The sequence below is a fragment of the Haliotis asinina genome, chromosome 1 (assembly GCF_037392515.1).
Source record: "Haliotis asinina isolate JCU_RB_2024 chromosome 1, JCU_Hal_asi_v2, whole genome shotgun sequence".
In the NCBI taxonomy this organism is placed as follows: Eukaryota; Metazoa; Mollusca; class Gastropoda; order Lepetellida; family Haliotidae; genus Haliotis; species Haliotis asinina.
Genome location: NC_090280.1, coordinates 18,970,392 through 18,987,949, shown reverse-complemented (window position 1 = coordinate 18,987,949; position 17,558 = coordinate 18,970,392). Strand labels below are relative to the sequence as shown.

At 41.9% G+C, this 17,558-nt stretch overlaps 1 protein-coding gene across 2 annotated transcripts; it reads right to left on the bottom strand.

Annotated features, from left to right (window-relative positions):
* Window positions 1-8,523: 8,523 nt before the first annotated feature.
* LOC137268096 (sialoadhesin-like) lies at window positions 8,524-16,168 on the bottom strand. 2 transcript variants are annotated; one of them, XM_067802645.1, is made up of 8 exons: window positions 15,742-16,168; window positions 15,017-15,355; window positions 14,116-14,451; window positions 12,745-13,071; window positions 11,865-12,161; window positions 11,237-11,281; window positions 9,352-9,444; window positions 8,524-9,013 (listed from the first exon to the last, which is right to left on the bottom strand). In XM_067802645.1, exons 1-8 carry the CDS (start codon window positions 15,812-15,814, stop codon window positions 8,877-8,879), a joined length of 1,647 nt encoding a protein of 548 aa, XP_067658746.1. In that variant the 5' UTR covers window positions 15,815-16,168; the 3' UTR covers window positions 8,524-8,876. The 2 variants fall into 2 exon arrangements, with proteins under 2 accessions (XP_067658746.1, XP_067658818.1); XM_067802717.1 differs by lacking the exon at window positions 11,237-11,281.
* Window positions 16,169-17,558: the final 1,390 nt, after the last annotated feature.

The window sequence follows — 17,558 nt, the reverse complement described above, 5'->3', positions numbered from 1 at the left end:
TTGTTCGACTTGACTAGCGCTCGGTGTTAAGGGGTACAACAAGAAAGTGAGATTTTCTATGGATAACAACTCTTTTATTATATATCAAGCGATGTTTCGGCATACATTCTTATGCTTTTTCTTGATATGAGCGAAACATTCCCAAGTACGACGTTAAACCCCATTTCACCGGATGTTTAAGTGCCGTAGATCTTTCTTGGTGTGAAAATAACTTTTCATTGTAAAATTGAGATTTTTCGAGATATTTTGAAGTAGAAACTACATATTATTTTTCAACCTAGTGCCTTGTAACATATTTATGCAAAAGTTGGATGTCTTGCTACCCGTTGTGACCCAGATTGTCCATGGTAGTATATACTCTGGCATATGTCAAGAGGTTCTACAAAGTTGCAGTTGTCAGACCATCACTTAAAAAGGATAACCCTTACGCTAACGTATTGAAAACATTCCGACCTGTCTGCAACCTAAATTTCAGCATTCGACACAATTGATCACAGCATCCTCATCAAACTTCTTGAACACCAGGTGGGCATCACCGGTTTGGCACTAGGGTGGTTTTCATGATATCTCTACTTGATAAAACAGTCCTCATCTCCAACAGTAGATCGCACATGTGGAGTTCCACAGGGATCTGTTTTGGGGCCCATCCTCTTCCTCCTATACATGACACCCTTAAGCGATATATCTAACATCTATGACACTCATTATCATTCATTTGCATACCACACTCAGCTGGTACACATTTTTGCTCTGAATCAGATTCAACATTCTCTAGCTGAAGAATACAGTTATCTGCAGGAAGTCCAAAATATCCTGGATGTCATCTGTGATGCTCAAAATGAACGATGACAAGACAGAAGCCATGCTTGTGTCAGCTGGTGCAGAGATTGCTCCAGCTCTATCCAAAGATCTTAGAGTATTCATGGACCAGGATATATCACTTGATGCTCAGATCAACCATCTCTCAAGAATCTTCTTCTTCCATCTTACAGCTATTACATTCTTCAGAATTTATCAACAGATGCAGGCCATGAATTACTCTCGTCAGGCCTCTTCTTCTATCTAGACTACTCAAACAGCATTCTGTTCGGACTCAGCTCTGCACACTTGACAAATCAAAATGCAGCAGCCCTCATCGTATTCTCAACATCATATAAACAAAAGTCCAAAAGTCTCTTCACTGGTTCCCGATCCAACCCAGAATCGAATCCAAGACCCTAACCATTCACCATTGTCCATCTCTATATGGTACTCTGTATCGCTACTATGGATGCAGATCATTTAGCTGTTCCATAACTTTGAAACAAGCAAAGATCAAAACAGCAACCTCCTTTGACTCTTTCAAATCCTTTTTGAAGACCCATCTTATCAGAAAATATATAGTACGAGTGACTTGCAAAGCTACTGCGGCTTTTTGGTTTACACGAGGGGCGCCTTGAGCATGTATACACTACTGCGTGGATACGGCGCCATACAAATTATTATTATCATTTACAGATTAGAATGAAAATGCAGCAGAGAGGGTTCGGGTGATCCTGGCACAGTCAGGCTGGTCAAGCTCATCATCAGCTCAGGGCCCTCGCCCCCTCTTCACGCAGCCCAGACAGCGAATGGGACTTCTCCCAGGAAACACTGCCTAGTCGAACCCAACAAGAACTTTTCGGAGAATATGGAGGCTCCCCAAAACTGCAACCTTCTGCATTACCCAGATTGTCAGAAGGGCTGTGCTCCCGGTGGAGAACCCGGGGGCTCTCCTGATCTGCGCCAAGAGATCAGGAGGTACCAAACCAAGGGCACCGAGAACAAAGGGGAGCCTGACGACAGTGTACTTGGGATGCAAGCGAGACATTTCAAAGGCGAGGTCCGCATATTTATCATGCTTTTCCTGAATCTTGCCAATCACATTGCTGTCAAAAGGGACAGAAAATTCAATGATATAAATAATTTCATTGGTTTTATCAAAAAGGACAAGATCAGGTTTGTTGGCTGGAATTCGTCTCAGGCTGTATATTGGCCTATTCCAGAGAAGTTTGAAAGCATCATTTTCCAGGACGCCCTGGACATGTTCAGGGTCATACCATGGATGGACCTCGGAGTCAAAGCCACAGGCATGGCGGAGACGATAATAAAAGCAGCGAGCCATGCCATCATGTCTTTTAAGATATGCTGTTTGTGCCAAGGAAGGGCATCCACTGACAAGGTGTTGGACAGTCTCTGTAAATCGATTGCAAAGACGACATTTCATATTGATGGGTTTTTTTTAAGAATCACATTCTGGCGATTTCGAGTGGGAAGTGACTAGTCCTGAGCAGCAAAAAGGAAGCCCTCAGTTTCACATTTGAGACCAGCCGACTTCATCCAGGCGAATGAGTCGGTTGGATTGCTGTTCTGTTCCAGACACTGCATATACACACGATGCAGTGGCTTCACAGACAGCTTCTCCACAAAGGACCGACTCTGGGCAGACTTGGTGAAAGACTTCACCTGGTTTACTCCCATCACTGTATCGTCCAGCAGTACATTGCCATCAACAAAATCAACTTCAAATTTCAAATTGTGTCCAACAACCTTGACACGCTTAAAGTAGCTGTGAAATTCCTTGCTTTCATCATGAATCTTAACGTGCATCACCAGAGGATCATCTGACAAATAAATATGTGCAAAAGTACACAATAACATTCTGTCATGAAGAGCTTCCACATTAATCAAACTCCGACCTCCTGAATTGATTGGCATATATAAACGATTAAGAGAGGAACGAGGGTGGTGTGCTCTGTTATCAGACATGATCCTTCTGGTCAGGCGGTCAAGACTCTGGATGTCTTGTTTTGTCCAATCAACTACTCCAAAGGAATAGGAGAGGACTGGCACAGCAAAAGTATTGGTGGCTCTGACTTTGTTTCGAGCATTTAGCTCTGAACTCCAGATTTTCTTTAAACGAGATTTATACTCGGCCCGAAGTTTATCTTGAATCAGGGCATTCTGGAGCTTGTCTCGAACTTGCATTCCAAGGTAGGTGTAGGTCTGATCTTCCACAAGATGCTCAATAACTCCTCCCCCTTGTAACTTGACCGATCCATCATTAGTTACCTTGCCACGTTTCAGATGAAGAGTATTACATTTGTCGAGTCCAAATGTCATGCCAATATCATTAGAGAAGGACTCGACAAGGAGAACCTGTTCTTTCAAATTGGTCTCTCCTTTGGCAAGGAGCTCGATGTCATCCATATAGAGGAGATGAGTAAGAGGTGTTGGGGATCTGTGCTGAGGAGGTCCGGGATGGTACCCTTCCTCCCTGTTGAGCAGAAAACTCAAGGGATTTAGAGACAGACAAAAAAGCAAAGGACTGAAGGAGTCCCCCTGGAAAATTCCCCTTCTGATTGGAATAGATTCTGAAGTCTGCACCTCTCCTTGCGAGTACATCTCAAGTTGAGTCGACCAGCAACTCATTAAAGACTTGAGTAAATCAAGTAGTCGCTCAGGGAGGTCAATACACTGAAGAGACTTCAGAATCCATTCGTGAGGGACAGAGTCATAAGCCTTTTTGTAGTCTATCCAGCACATGGAGAGGTTGCGGTGGTATGTCTTAGCCTCTTCCAAAATCATTTTCTGTACAAGAAGTTGATCCTTGCACCCCCAACATCCCTTTCTCGCCCCCTTCTGCCCTGTGATAGGGCGGAAGTTTTTGGGATCAGTCAAGTCTCCTTTTTGGGAAGGAGTATTGTGCGACCTTTGCAGAACCATGGAGGAACATCACCTGTGTCCACAAGGGAGTTAAAACAGAAGTAATGGTGTTTGGACACAAGGGAACAGTTTATTATTATATTATTATTATTAAATATTTGAGAAGCCCAAAGTGGTTGCCATTTGTCGTGGCATGAAACATGGCTACGGCCATAACACTGTGTTACAGTTGCCACCGAGTAATGCTTCCTTGTGTTATTATGATGATGCAAATTATGATGAACGTTTTATGCCAGTTCTATACTAGTTTTATCAGGGTAGGACATTTTCAGTGTTATGTTGATAATAGTAACCCTATTGTGAAACATGTTGGTGTTAGTCTTTGAGTTATGTTTTGGGCGAAAATACGAAAACAAGAATTTCAAACCAAACACATTTTAAATGTCTCTAGTCACAACTTTCCAATTCGATTTTGTTTGGAAAATAAACAGATGGTTACATTTTAAATTCAACTGTCACAATTACTCATCCACCTGTCACAATTACCCTATCCACCTGTCACAATTACTCATCCACCTGTCACAGTTACCCTATCCACCTGTTACAATTGCCCCATCCAGCTGTGACAATTACCCTATCCACCTGTCACAATTACTCATCCACCTGTCACAGTTACCCTATCCACCTGTTACAATTGCCCCATCCACCTGTGACAATTACCCTATCCACCTGTTACAATTACCCCATCCATCTGTCACAATTACCCTATCCACCTGTCACAATTACTCATGCACCTGTCACAATTACCCTATCCACCTGTTACAATTGCCCCATCCAGCTGTGACAATTACCCTATCCACCTGTCAAAATTGCTCATCCACCTGTCACAATTACCCTATCCACCTGTTACAATTGCCCCATCCAGCTGTCACAATTCCCCCATCCACCTGTTACAATTGCCCCATCCACCTGTTACAATTGCCCCATCCAGCTGTCACAATTCCCCCATCCACCTGTTACAATTGCCCCATCCACCTGTTACAATTGTCCCATCCACCTGTCACAACTGCCCCATCCAGATGTGACAATTACCCTATCCACCTGTTACAATTGTCCCATCCACCTGTTATAAATGCTCTGTGCTAGGAGTAACTGTATTTGATACGTAGTAACTTTGTAATGACGTGGAAGAGAACTTCAAATGACACTAAGCTTCAAAGTCTATATGCCAAATTACCACGCTTGCTTGACAACGGTATAAGGATCCATACTATGTAATAAAAAAATTGTTATTTATAAAGAAACTTACTTTCTTATTCCCAAGTTACCAGTTAGTACTGACTGATTTTGTGAGCTTTCGACTAGTATCGAATTACAGTTTAAGTGAAACGTGTTTAACTTTACCTATGTCTCTCTACCTATCAATAATGTACGGTGATTTGTACGCGCGATAGAAACTAGAATATCGTAGATATCGGTGATATCGTAGGGGACTAACAACTCCTGTGAACTGTGACTGGTGCTCCATGTAAGAATGGGCCGTAAGAAGTTTGAATGAAGTCATTTAGCGTATCGTCTGCTTGAATTCTCGTCTGCCCGACAATCCCGCCACATCTTCAGGTTTAACTTTTGGTTGTTCTGCATTACAGCAAACAACAAAGATTAAAGAATTAGATGTCTGATTTGGAATGTAGCCCGAGACACGCAATATTGGAATACCTAGCTGAAGACAGATATGCAAATTATATGCAAATTATGCATATAAGAATAGAGCTGATTAAAGGAATTACTTTGCTTTCAATATACAATCAACATTACAACAGAAAGTGGCTTCCCCATGTGGGCAATAGAACTCGGTTCTTCGGCGTGACGTTTTAACCATTGGGCTAAACCACCGCCCCTGAATACTAACGAATAACACCATAATGTACAATAAACTGCACTGGATATGTTGGTGAGGGTGGCTGATTTTACTCCGCCTTACAGTTTAAACTATATTAAATCGTGTCATTCCTTAATATGGGAGAACAGACGACAGGCACGCTGGTCCCAAACAGCTGAGAGGCTGGTGAAACCTGATGGGGGTGTTGGAAACACGGATTAGTGGAAGCGCACGTATAATCTCCAGTTCACGAGGAGCCAAATTTAAGTACCCAAGGGAGGTAATCCGGCACTGAGACTTGTCCCGTGGTTGCTTTTATTCGAGTTACCCCAATGGTTGCCCTAATTTAAGTAAAACACAAAAATACAAATTATGTATGTGTTCCAGAAATATTAATAGTATTATCATAGTATTACTAAATTTGTATAACGCCGATATCCAGTTCAGCTGCTCAAAGGCGCTTTGTTTTCCCCTCGATCACCGGATATCAATCACAACGGCACATCGTATCATCAATCTCAGCTTCCCGGGGTCATACAATATCAATACCGACACAAAAGTACTCACCATGCAGAATATTAATAACATACAAGAGAATTCGTAATCCAACAAGCGTCAAATGCCGGTGGAAAAGATGCATACTGCTGACTGTGGATGTGTCCCATTAATGTAGGCTTGCTGTAAAGCTCTTGACGTCCTGGTGTTACTATCTTATAAGTAAAACAACTGACGCGATTGTCCTCCACACTGTTGAAAACACTACCATACGCAGCGAAACACCCTTCGGCATAGGATACAGATGTGATAAGAGTATTTTGTCTACTCTTGGGCAGATCACAATTTGTGATTCATAAACAAAGAAACTGTTTATGGGACAGCCAGAATTTTATAACAAATATTTGTTTTTGATAAATACTTATAACTTTGTTTTAGTAAAAGGAAATGAGAAAATGATTCCTTGAAAAGAGGAAACGAGGGAATTAAGGTATTTGTTTTGATGATTTTGTGGTAAACACTTGTTTCTGTTGATCAGCAGTTTTATTTTCCTTGTATAATTTTCCAACTACACCCCGATATTATGCAGCTGTTTTTGCTTCCATCTGCAGATGATAGTATACTATTTTCCAGTACTATTAATGGCCCACAGAGAGACATTGATGAATTAGAGAATTATTGCGATAATTGGAAACGAAGTGTGAACATGGATAAGACGAAAGTGGTAGTTTTGAAAAATGGTGGCGAAATATCGGGTAAAGAAACACGGTTATTGTTTACGGTGAATGTGGTAGATTCCCAATGCACATATTGTCTCAAGTTAAGGCTATCAAATACTGGTTATGATTGTTAAACGTTACCGTTAACTTCTTCCGTAATTTTATAAAGTCACTGACTCAGAGACTTAAATATATTTATATGCAAACATGGTTTGAATCGATGACTCTATCAAATAAATGTTTCCATACAAACTATTTAAAGCGCAAATTAGTTTGGAGTTGTACCTCCCTAAGATAACAGTAAAGAAGTTCCGAGTTGCACTATCACGTTTTCGATGCTCGTCGCTTGATTCATCTATAGAAACTGGACGCTGTACTAATATTAATCGACAAGACAGACCATGCCAACTATCCGATTATAACAATGTCGAGGATGAGTGCCACTTCCTTCTTCTTTGTCCGCTGTACTCCGAAATATTTACCAAATCATTAAATATTTTTACAGGTATCCAAACGCTATTAAATGTATTTCATTACTGTCTTGTACAAACAGTATAATACTTCAGAACTTATCAGTGTTTATATACTGTGCATCATTGCAAAGAAAGAAACAGAATAATATCTGAAAATGTAAACATTATCACTCGGGAGAACATTTATGTATGAATGTTTTATATACTATAGGCCTGTGGCCTCTTCAGTACAGACTAAAGTTTTGGTTGGTTGTATAATTTTCATGTTGCTGTCGAACAGACTTTATTTTTTAACAACTGAAAATATAAGATGGTTTCAGCAAGCAGACTATCGTTATATCCTGAATATAGTGGTTGCATCACATTCGGTCTAATGACATTTTTCTCTTCCCATGAGTAAATGCCGTAAATTATTCTGCTTTTTTGTGACGTCACCAGAATGAGTATAGCTTTGTGCTGATTTTGGTGCCAGTATCATGGCGGGAACACAAGAAATCAACAAAGGGACTTCAAACACTGTATCCATGAGGAATCGAACCATTGCATCAGGAGAGTGAGTCTAGTTTTACGCCGTTTAACAAAATAGCAATATCACTGCTGACGACACCAGAAACACGTTTTAAATATTGTCCCTATGGGGAATCGAAACCGAATCGTCGGCGTAACGAGCGAGTTCTTTAACCACCGGGCTACCCATCATCCCTCGTTACCCCTAATTCTTGAGCTCCAGAATAACAAACACGCTACCTATGAAAGTCCAGGCTAGATGTGGTCTTCAACAACTGTGTACCCGGTAGGATGAAAAGGTAAAGCGACTCTCGCCTTTTCAGACAGATTTGTATCCTGCCCAAGGAGCTGAGAATATAACCGGGGCCAAAGACAGATGAAACCCATATACGTCATACGTTGGGTAGCCTAAGGGTTAACGTTAAAGACGTCTGTTGTCTTGGAGGTGGAAAATATCATAATTCTTGTGCAAAACAAATTTAAAAAATAAGCACACTCACTCAGCATCAATGGCGACTAGGTAGCTTAGTGGTTAAAACGTTCGCTCGTCACACCGAAAACCCGAGGTTGATTCCCAACTCGGGTACAACATGCGTTGATCGTCCTCATAGTGCTGGAGTATTGCTGAAAATGACGTACAGCATGTGCACATTTTGGTCCATCTAATCCACAATGTGGTCCTAGTTATCAACACCAGACAAAATGATACATTTACATCCGTACCGAGTTCGGAACGTCAACAATGAACATAGTATTAAATCCATTTTAATAGTGTATATTCTTTTATTAAAATAAAACAATAATATTGGTCTCCACCGACCAATCCTACACCTAACAGAAGACCAACGGAATCAAGTGATGAGGGTCGTTAGCTTGGTTTATACAGTTCATCCTGTCACAACTGCATAGACTGGAGACTGGCGCTCAGGCTCTTGATCACCAGATTGATGATGTCAATTTATGACGTCAGTCACTGGACAGTCTGGTCCAGACTGGTCATTGTATAGCTAGAATACTGTTGACTACGGTGTTGAAAACAATAAACAAAAGGAAAAAGCAAGTGTAATATCTAGGGGATTATATGAATAATTTATATATTCAGATTCCGTTTCAATTCTAATTCGAGATTTTAGTTGCATCTTGTTTTATTTCGACTGTGCTGTAGTAAGTGTCATGTTTCTGTATGTCCCTCTCGGGCGTTGTCACCGGCTCGCATACAGGTGACATTCTGGTGACAAACGGGCGTCTTTGGTCTGGAAAGGAAATAGGTAGATACAACAATGATAATTACATTTCGGTGTTAAATTTTAAGATATTCCAATTTAAGCCTACATTTTTCACATTACCATTACCGTTAAGATTCCTTTGCTGCAGTGAGTGGTGGTATAGTCTAGTGGTTAAAGCGTTAGCTCGTCAGAAGGCCCGTGTTTGATTCCCACATGGGTGCAATGTGTGACGCGCATTTCTGATGTCCCCCGCCCTGGTATTGCTGATACTGCTAAAATTGGCTTAAAACCAAACCCAGCCACTCCTTTGCTGCAAGATCTCTTTCGGTATTACGTTTGAACCAAAAGCAACAACAGACACTCACGTCGTTTCCTCAATGTGAAGACAATGACCGTGACGATAATTGCAGCAACAGCAACTGCAACAACGACAGCGGATATCGTGCCAGAATAACCACCTGAAATTAAATGAATTGTGGATACGAACAGAAATATCATGACATGACAATATTTCTCCTCCGTGCTATTAACACAACTTTAAATGTATTTAGATGCGATTTGAATAACATGCAAAATTGATGTATGTCGGCGCCTTTATTATAAGGAACTTAGAATTTAGGAGTATGTTCCATGGGTAACAAGCAAGTTTCATGATGGAATGGTGGAGTAGCCCAGTGGTTAAATTGTACGCTTGTCACGCCAAAGACCCGGGTTCGATTCTTCACATGGGTACAATGCGTGAAGATCATTTCAGGCGTTCTCCGCCGTTATTTAGTTGATATATTGCCAAAAGAGGCGTAAAACAATACTCACCCACTCACTTGCTTACAGTCATCAGCAACTTACTCCTGGCGTTTTTTTTTTTTGCTGTAACGGGCACAAATTAACTGTTGTCGTCACTCGCGAAGGTCCCCCTTTCCTATCTGTTCTTGCTCACAATACCCTCTGCCTAATAGCATCTCATACTCGTGAAGACCCGGGTTAGAATTAGCCTGCACCAAACCATGTTTTTCGTAACCGGGATCAGGTGGTCAGACTCGCTGACGTGGTTGATACTCAAAATGTTTTCTCCCATGTAATGGCGGTCTCCACATCCATACGTTTTCTCTGTGATAACCCAACTTATAATGCGTACATCACTCCATGTTTACTCCGGGTTTTTATCATATCAATCAATGGATATTCCCTCTTCCGGTTCCTATTTGGACTTTGCTGAGCTCTGGATTTAACAGCCAAGCATATTTTAATGTACCTCTTGCTTGAGAGTGGCTTTTACCATGAACCTTAGTCTTAATGTCCCTGAACTCATTATTTTCGCAACTGTCTAGCCCTCCCGGCAACGCCAGAGCCCTAAATAAAGCAAGTCTAGATTTTCCCAGGTTCAGAATCTCCCAGCTCACACCTTTTCAAGTAATTATTTGTTACTTTCAAAATTGTATATATTCAGGGATTAATCGTAAGCATAGATGAAACCCAGCATCAACGTCCACGAGTGGATATACTTTACGCACATTGGCTTTAAGCCTATGGTACCTAACCGCCAATTACATCTAAAATAAAAAAGTTAAACACAACAGGGCGGAAGAGCTACTGACTAAAGTTGATACTGTCAAAAGGTGACTGAGATTATCTTGACATGTAAGCATTGAATTTGTTAGTGAATAGTCTACAGCAGCAGAACAAAGAGTAAGGTGAGTCTACAGCAGCAGAACAAAAAGTAAGGTGAAAACTATGTCTTCACTTTCGTGACTGTACAGAATTATCATTGTCATCACCGAAACCTTGCCATACTCAGTTTTAAGAGGGCGCTTAAACATATTGCTATGAAACAATGGCTGTAATTGACACGTTACGGGAGAGGTCGAAACTGCTTCACTGAAATATCCTATTTCCTTATTGCCAGTATACACTGGTCATGTCTGCATCCATATCCCCGAGAACTACTGTGTTCTGTTTAGTTGTTGTCATGGAAACGGAACAGCCTAAAAGTGGATCCAAGTATCATGTCCTCAAGAAATTCAAAACATCAAACAAGTAACTCAGTCTGTGTCAGCGAGTGAGTGAGTATATTTTCATGACCCTCTTAGCAATATCTGAGAACACCACAAATGGGTTTCAGACACTGTACCCATGTGAGAAATCGGACCCTGGTCGGATCTGGACCGGACAAGCCGGATCCACCAACAATGCTATCTTGCCTGACCAATTGTTCCAAAGCTGGATGACTAACTTAAGCAAGGAATGTACTACCATTATGTGATGACGTGCTTGCTACTTCCCCTCCATGTCCAGACGCTGAAACAAGCCCATAATTGTAAAAATTAGTTTGGCACAAAGGGCATGACTTTACGAGATTATTTCACGGTTTTAAGAATATGTCCTCACACAGGTCAGTTAATGGATTCCTATTTTAACTGCTTCCGCTTGGGAATTACTCACATTATGTTTCTGACTGTTTTAACAAAAGTGAAATTAAAAAAATAAGTAACGTTGAATATTTTCTCGCAATATAGTACAGAAATCTACGGTTATAATGAACTAAAAGGGGGTCGCTAAATTTAGTTCGCTACACGGGTAATTCGTAATACGTGTATACGTCATATCCCTTAGTTCAATATACGCTTGTTCGTTATAAACTTAGTTCAGGATACCTTGCTCTGACATGACCGTGCCAAAGATACCAGGTAACTACGTAGGGAGTATAATTTTACGCCACTATTAGAAGTAGTCCAGCAAAATTACATCGGAAACACCAGAAATTTACTTCATCCCTTAATGCACCCATGTCGGGATTCGAACACTTGTCTTCGGCACGAACGTTCTGACCACTAGGCTACCCATCGCCCGGGTTCGTGACTGAGCTAAATCCGGTTCTAACCTTGAATGTCCATCCACTCGGCGTCGCTGAATTCTGACACCAGACCTTCTTCTTCCTTGGCTTGACAGCTGTACCTTCCGGTATCTCCTGTAGTGACGTCACTGATGGTGAGTGTCGAGCCCAGAACCATATACTTCCCTTCCTGCTCCAACAAGGCGCCGTCTTTAAACCACGAGAAGGACATGGACAGTGGATGGCGCAGCGGGAAGCTCCGGGAGAAGGTAGAACAGTTGACAGTGATAGTCTGCCCTGACACCGGCTGTGAAGGTACTGTAATAACAGGCTTCACGGGCTGTCCTGCAAAAAACTTCCTAATTTTAACATTTTACACGACACATTTACAGTTGTGAAGACATGTTGTACAGCTGGGTACCATGACCCCTTGCATGTCTATGTCATTTTTCCCCTGTATGAGTGATAAGTTCTCTTTGCCTCTTTAGACCGTGCTCTGTTTTATTAGGGAGCGGAGATTAAGGAAGAGAGGAAGGAAGCATAATGCACGATTCAGGCGTTAAGCATTTTGGTGGCAGCTACGAGCATGATATGGTGCTGACGGTCCAGAGTTATGTCCCTTCCTCCCATCAGGGCCTCTTGAGACATCAACAATGTTGGTCACATCCAACATCACACATGTAACATGATATGAAATACCTCACCCACCCACTCACTCACATAACAAAGTATTCACCAAACAATCATTCACTCACTCCCCAACACATAAATATCCGCTCACTCACACCCATCTACCCACTGACTCACACACTCTCTCACCTAGCCAATCAATCAAAAACGCCTCCACTCACCCCTCTACACAATCAATCATGCAATAAAGCATCCACCTGCTCACTCATGACTCACGCCCATCTGCATTAATACTTACTGAGCACAACTAAGAGCAGTCCGCAGTTGGGCACAATGACCTTCCTGTCGATCGCCCCTCTCCCACAGACATACTGACCAGCATCGGTCGCAGAGACATTCCGAAGTATAACCCGGACAGCTTTATTTGGAGCTATGACAGAACCGATCGTAACTCTCGGTCGGTAGCTCGACCATATCTTAACTTTGGCAGATTCCATGGTGAAGAGGACCGTCTGTTTGGGAGACCACAGGGAGAGGGTGTCGGTGATGTTGAGGTTCCAGAAGGACAACATGACCTCATCACCATCCACAGCGGTCGAGTAGTTCTTGGGCCCATCTTCTGAAACTGGAGCATTAGTGTGGTACTATTTTCCCCAATAGCAAGTACTCTCTTGGTCTAAAACTCTTTTTATTTAGTCACTTACCAAGTGGGAACTGGGTAATACCATGAACTGCTGCTGTAAACACATTTTTCTCTATCACCACTACTCGCGAGGATACAGGTTGGAATTGGTCCTCAGCAAACCCATGCTTGATGACAAATGACGACAGCGAATGGTCATGCTCGCCCATCTTGTTAACACGTCATCACATCTCAAATCACTGGATTGTGTGGTTCAAACTCAATTATTGTACCCCGATGCGGCGTTAAAGAACATACAAACAAAGTGTATTTTGACTCAGTGTTCCCGACAGCAAAGACCCTAAAATGTGTTTGTCACATTTGACCGGGTCTTCTTTATATCGGAGTCCGCTCAATGGAACTGTATTGTCTATGTATAGGAGAAAACACGCCTCCGAGGTTTTGGTAGACAATGTAAAACCGAAGGGGAAGTGTTTTTTTCTGACATAAATACCGTCAATGATGGGTAATTACAAATTGAATGTAGATGATCGTTTAATGAAGCTACATAACAATAACTGAAGCGCGAGTAAATTCAATTTAATGGCAGTAACTATAAATGGATATTTTAACCCCAACATCTCCGTCGGCCCGGGGGCCGTGTGGTAGAGCGTCTGCCTACGAATCTTAGGGTAGCGGCTCCAGTCCCGCTTTATTTTTTGTGAGTTTAATCTTGAACGATATTTTTCAGTTGATTTCAAACACCCATGTATCATTTGAATCTTGATGTTCATATAAAGTTAGGAAACCTAAAACCTGGGTAGCGGTCTTACTAACGAAAAGCAAAACTTGGGAAGAGGTCTTTCTAACGAAAAGAAAAACTTGGGAAGAGGTCTTTCTAGCGAAAAGTAAAACCTGTCTTTCCATAACAAAAACCTCAAATGCGGTTATTCTGGGAAAACAAGAGAAGACCTAATGTGTTGTGAGAAGCACACTTCAGGTCTATCTATAATGTGAATTACACATGTTCCAATCTATAATACTCACACTTAGTGCCAAGAACATACTCTTCGCTCCAGTCTGTCTGGATCCCGTCTCCAATGGCGACCTGGCATGAATACCTTGCTCCCTCGCCCTCGACTCCAACGTTTCTGACATCTAAGGTAGCAGCATGATATACTTCCATGTCCCACATCCCAGTGTCAGCTGTCATGGTGTACCCAGAGCTACCCTCCAGTGGCTTATCATTCTTACTCCAGGTCACGGACACCTTGGGCCGATATCCTATTGGATGACTTCGAAAGGAGGTCAGACATTGTAGGGCGGTACGTGCGCTGTCTGTGACATATTCCGGAACCACGAGGTATGGCTCCTGAATCAGATCTGTGACAGTGAGTGAGTTTGGTATGATGTCGATCCATATCGTGTTTCAGTTATATCACTGCTTGTTTGTTTGTTTATGAAAGATCGAAGTTGTGTTTGTGTAAGGCTTGAACCACCTTGATAACACGTACAACCTCAGACACATAGGTAATGACAAAACAAGACATGGTCTGGAGGAACCGGGACTACAACCCAGGTGGGTCTGACCCAGCTCACATTAGGGTGGAAGACGAAGATATCCCCAGAGACCCGTTTTAGATGACTCGAGTGATCAGATCCGATGACATGGCTTACAAAGTGTCATCTTACTTCTTGTATGTGAATCGTAGATCTTAACGTCAGCTGAAGTGGTGAATTAGTCGAGCGGTTAAAGCGTCCGCCAGTCACGCAAAACTCGGGTTCGATTCCCACGTGGGTACAATGTATTCAGCCCATTTCTGATATCCCCAGCGGTAATGATGCTGGAATATTGATCAAGTGTCGAAAACGCATTGCATGGTGCAGTTTCGATTATTTTCAGGACCATAAATGAAGAGAATAAACCAAAAAGGTAACAAATACCAACCTACAACAATGAGGGTCTGACGACACTCAGATATTCTTGCACCGCCATAGTCTGGTGGTCCTTCGTAACAACCATATTCCCCAGCATCATCCCACGAGCTCACATTGAACAGCTCAAAACCAAAAACTACAGAACCGTCTGAGGACCTGTTTGAAAATAGCTGAACCCTGTTCTTGTAGTCATCGCTGACTATCTTCGTGGCATTGTTCTTCACGTGAAATATATCTTTTGCCGGGAAGGTAGACAGAAATACTGTAAACTCCCGGATGTCGGTTCCAGACACGTTCCATGACATTGTGGCATTCCCGTTGCTAGGGACAACTGTGAAGCTTGTAGCATCTGGTGTAAATAAATAATGTAATGAAATGTACACTAATCCGTATGTATGTAGCTAATGGTATCGAGCGAATGCGGATCAGACTGGTTTTCACAACACCATGATAGTCGTTAAATGCGGGATCGGATGTTCAGGCTCTCTGACTTGACTGAGTCACTGGACTATCTGGTCCAGGTTCGATTATATACAGACGGCAACTACGTAGTTGGAATATTGTGCGGCGTTAAACAACCACAAACAATCGTCTATAACGAACACAGACTTTTTCTGTCCATGCCACTTGCTGTAAAAGTTTAGTTGAAATGCGTATAACAAGCAACGGTTGTAAAGACCTAATATTTTTGTGGTCCCTTTCCGGTTCGTTATAACCAAAGTTCCAAGTACTTACCCGCAAGTCCTATCAGCGGAAGACCAAAGGAACCTGCAACGACAAGCACGGCAACAAGGTCTGTCGCTGACATCGTCACATCAGGCAGTGACAGTGATGCTCAAGCGTAGCGTGTGTCAGTTATATAGTCAGTCAGAAGATGATGAAACTTCATTGTCTCTACCTTCCGTGATTCAAGTGTGATTGTGCTACGATTGTCTTCTTTCAACAAATCTCAGTGTTTCCTCATTTTCATGAAACTTAGTCATACTCTGAAACTCCCGTAGTCAGAATTAAGTCTGATGATGATGATGATAATGATGATGATAATGATGATGATGGATAGATAGATAGACGACCCCGCGCGTACAAAAGCAACGTTTTCCTCTAAGCTATTTCAACAGAATTATCTCCAGGCATCCATTGAACGTAACGGGATTTGGAGAGTGTCGGAGTTTTATCATAACCCCACCGGCATGAAAATGAGGAAGTAAGAAAATATATGTTTATTGGCGATGGCGAATCGTGAAACCGAAAGGATGATAAAGTATCTATAAACGTGGTAGGTCTGAATTTCTAAAAATGGTGCATAACAAGAACGCCAAGTTTCGGTTGGGAGGTATTAGTTGAAGTGTGCCTCTCTTATTTCCTTGAGATATTGAGTAAGTGAACCATGCATGCGAGGTGTGGCTATTATTTTAGTGGACTGATAAACTTTCTATGCTGGTCATCTGCCGGGGTAAAGCTCCAGTGTTAAGAACCCCATGAAGGTCCGGGTTAGAACTGACCTTAAGTAACTCATGTTTGACGTTTGAGGCGACTAACGAGATATGGGTGGTCATCGTATCCCAGATCGGTGCTCATGCTATTGATCACTGGATTGTCTGGTCCAGACTCTATTATTTACTCACTCACTAGATCAAGGGTAAACGAATGCTCGCTCACGAAAATATGTTAGAACAATGAATTCAACATTCTGCTATGACTTCGAGAAATACTAGATTGTGAATGTTCAATCAAAGTCATAATCACGTTACATACCTCTGATTTTCCAACACAGTCTGTATTCTTTTAAATCTGAATAACGCTCTAAATATGCTCTAAATCTGATTTAAATCCGAACGTTTTCGATTTGTGTAAGGTTTTGAGGAAATAAAATAGAGCTATATATATCTCTGATTTTCCAACACAATACGTGTTTATCTCCTAATTGTATTTCATTTGGATCAGCCGTTGGCCCTATTTCGTATTCTTCAAGTTATAGATTTCTGCTTATTTTGGTGCTCCTTTAACGCTTATAAATGCGGCATAGCGTGTAATGTGTTACATTTGATCACTTTCTAAATGGTATTGGGTATTCAAAGTTATTTCCTGGCAACATATGTCATATTTGGGATTTCACTTTCTTAGTAAAGTGCAGATTCTAGTACTGTTTTGGTTGAGTCCCATCCGGGATTCGAACTCGCACCCTCAGAGTCAGGCACCGAATCGCCAGCACACAAAGTCAGCCGCCTAGCCCGCTCAGCCACTGTGACTTCCACAAAAATGAAAGTCGGACAACTGGTAGTCTAGACTGCGTACTTTGTGTACCCCTCTGATAAGTGTAAATTGGCACGGCTCTCTCGGTCGAAAGCTATGATAACATGATGCCATTTAGAAAGTGATCAAATGTAACATGTTATAGCTATACCGCATTTACAAGCGTTAAAGGAGCACCAAAATTAGCAGAAATATGGTGTCATAGGGTACCCGTGGTATCATATCTTCTTGTTCATCTTACAAGAGAATAGTTGGGTGAGGTGGGTTCGTTAATAACAGCATCGAGGGCTGGACGAGAT

What these genes read in the sequence shown, in the direction of transcription:
- LOC137268096 (XM_067802645.1), bottom strand. Translation starts at nt 15,814, where the DNA reads ATGTCAGCGACAGACCTTGTTGCCGTGCTTGTCGTTGCAGGTTCCTTT. An exon ending in ACTGCTCTTAGTTGTGCTCA is followed by an intron (nt 12,162 to 12,744) that starts GTAAGTATTAAT and finishes AGTTTTTTGCAG; the next exon opens with GACAGCCCGTGAAGCCTGTT. An exon ending in AAGCACGTCATCACATAATG is followed by an intron (nt 9,445 to 11,236) that starts GTAGTACATTCC and finishes ATTTAATTTCAG; the next exon opens with GTGGTTATTCTGGCACGATA.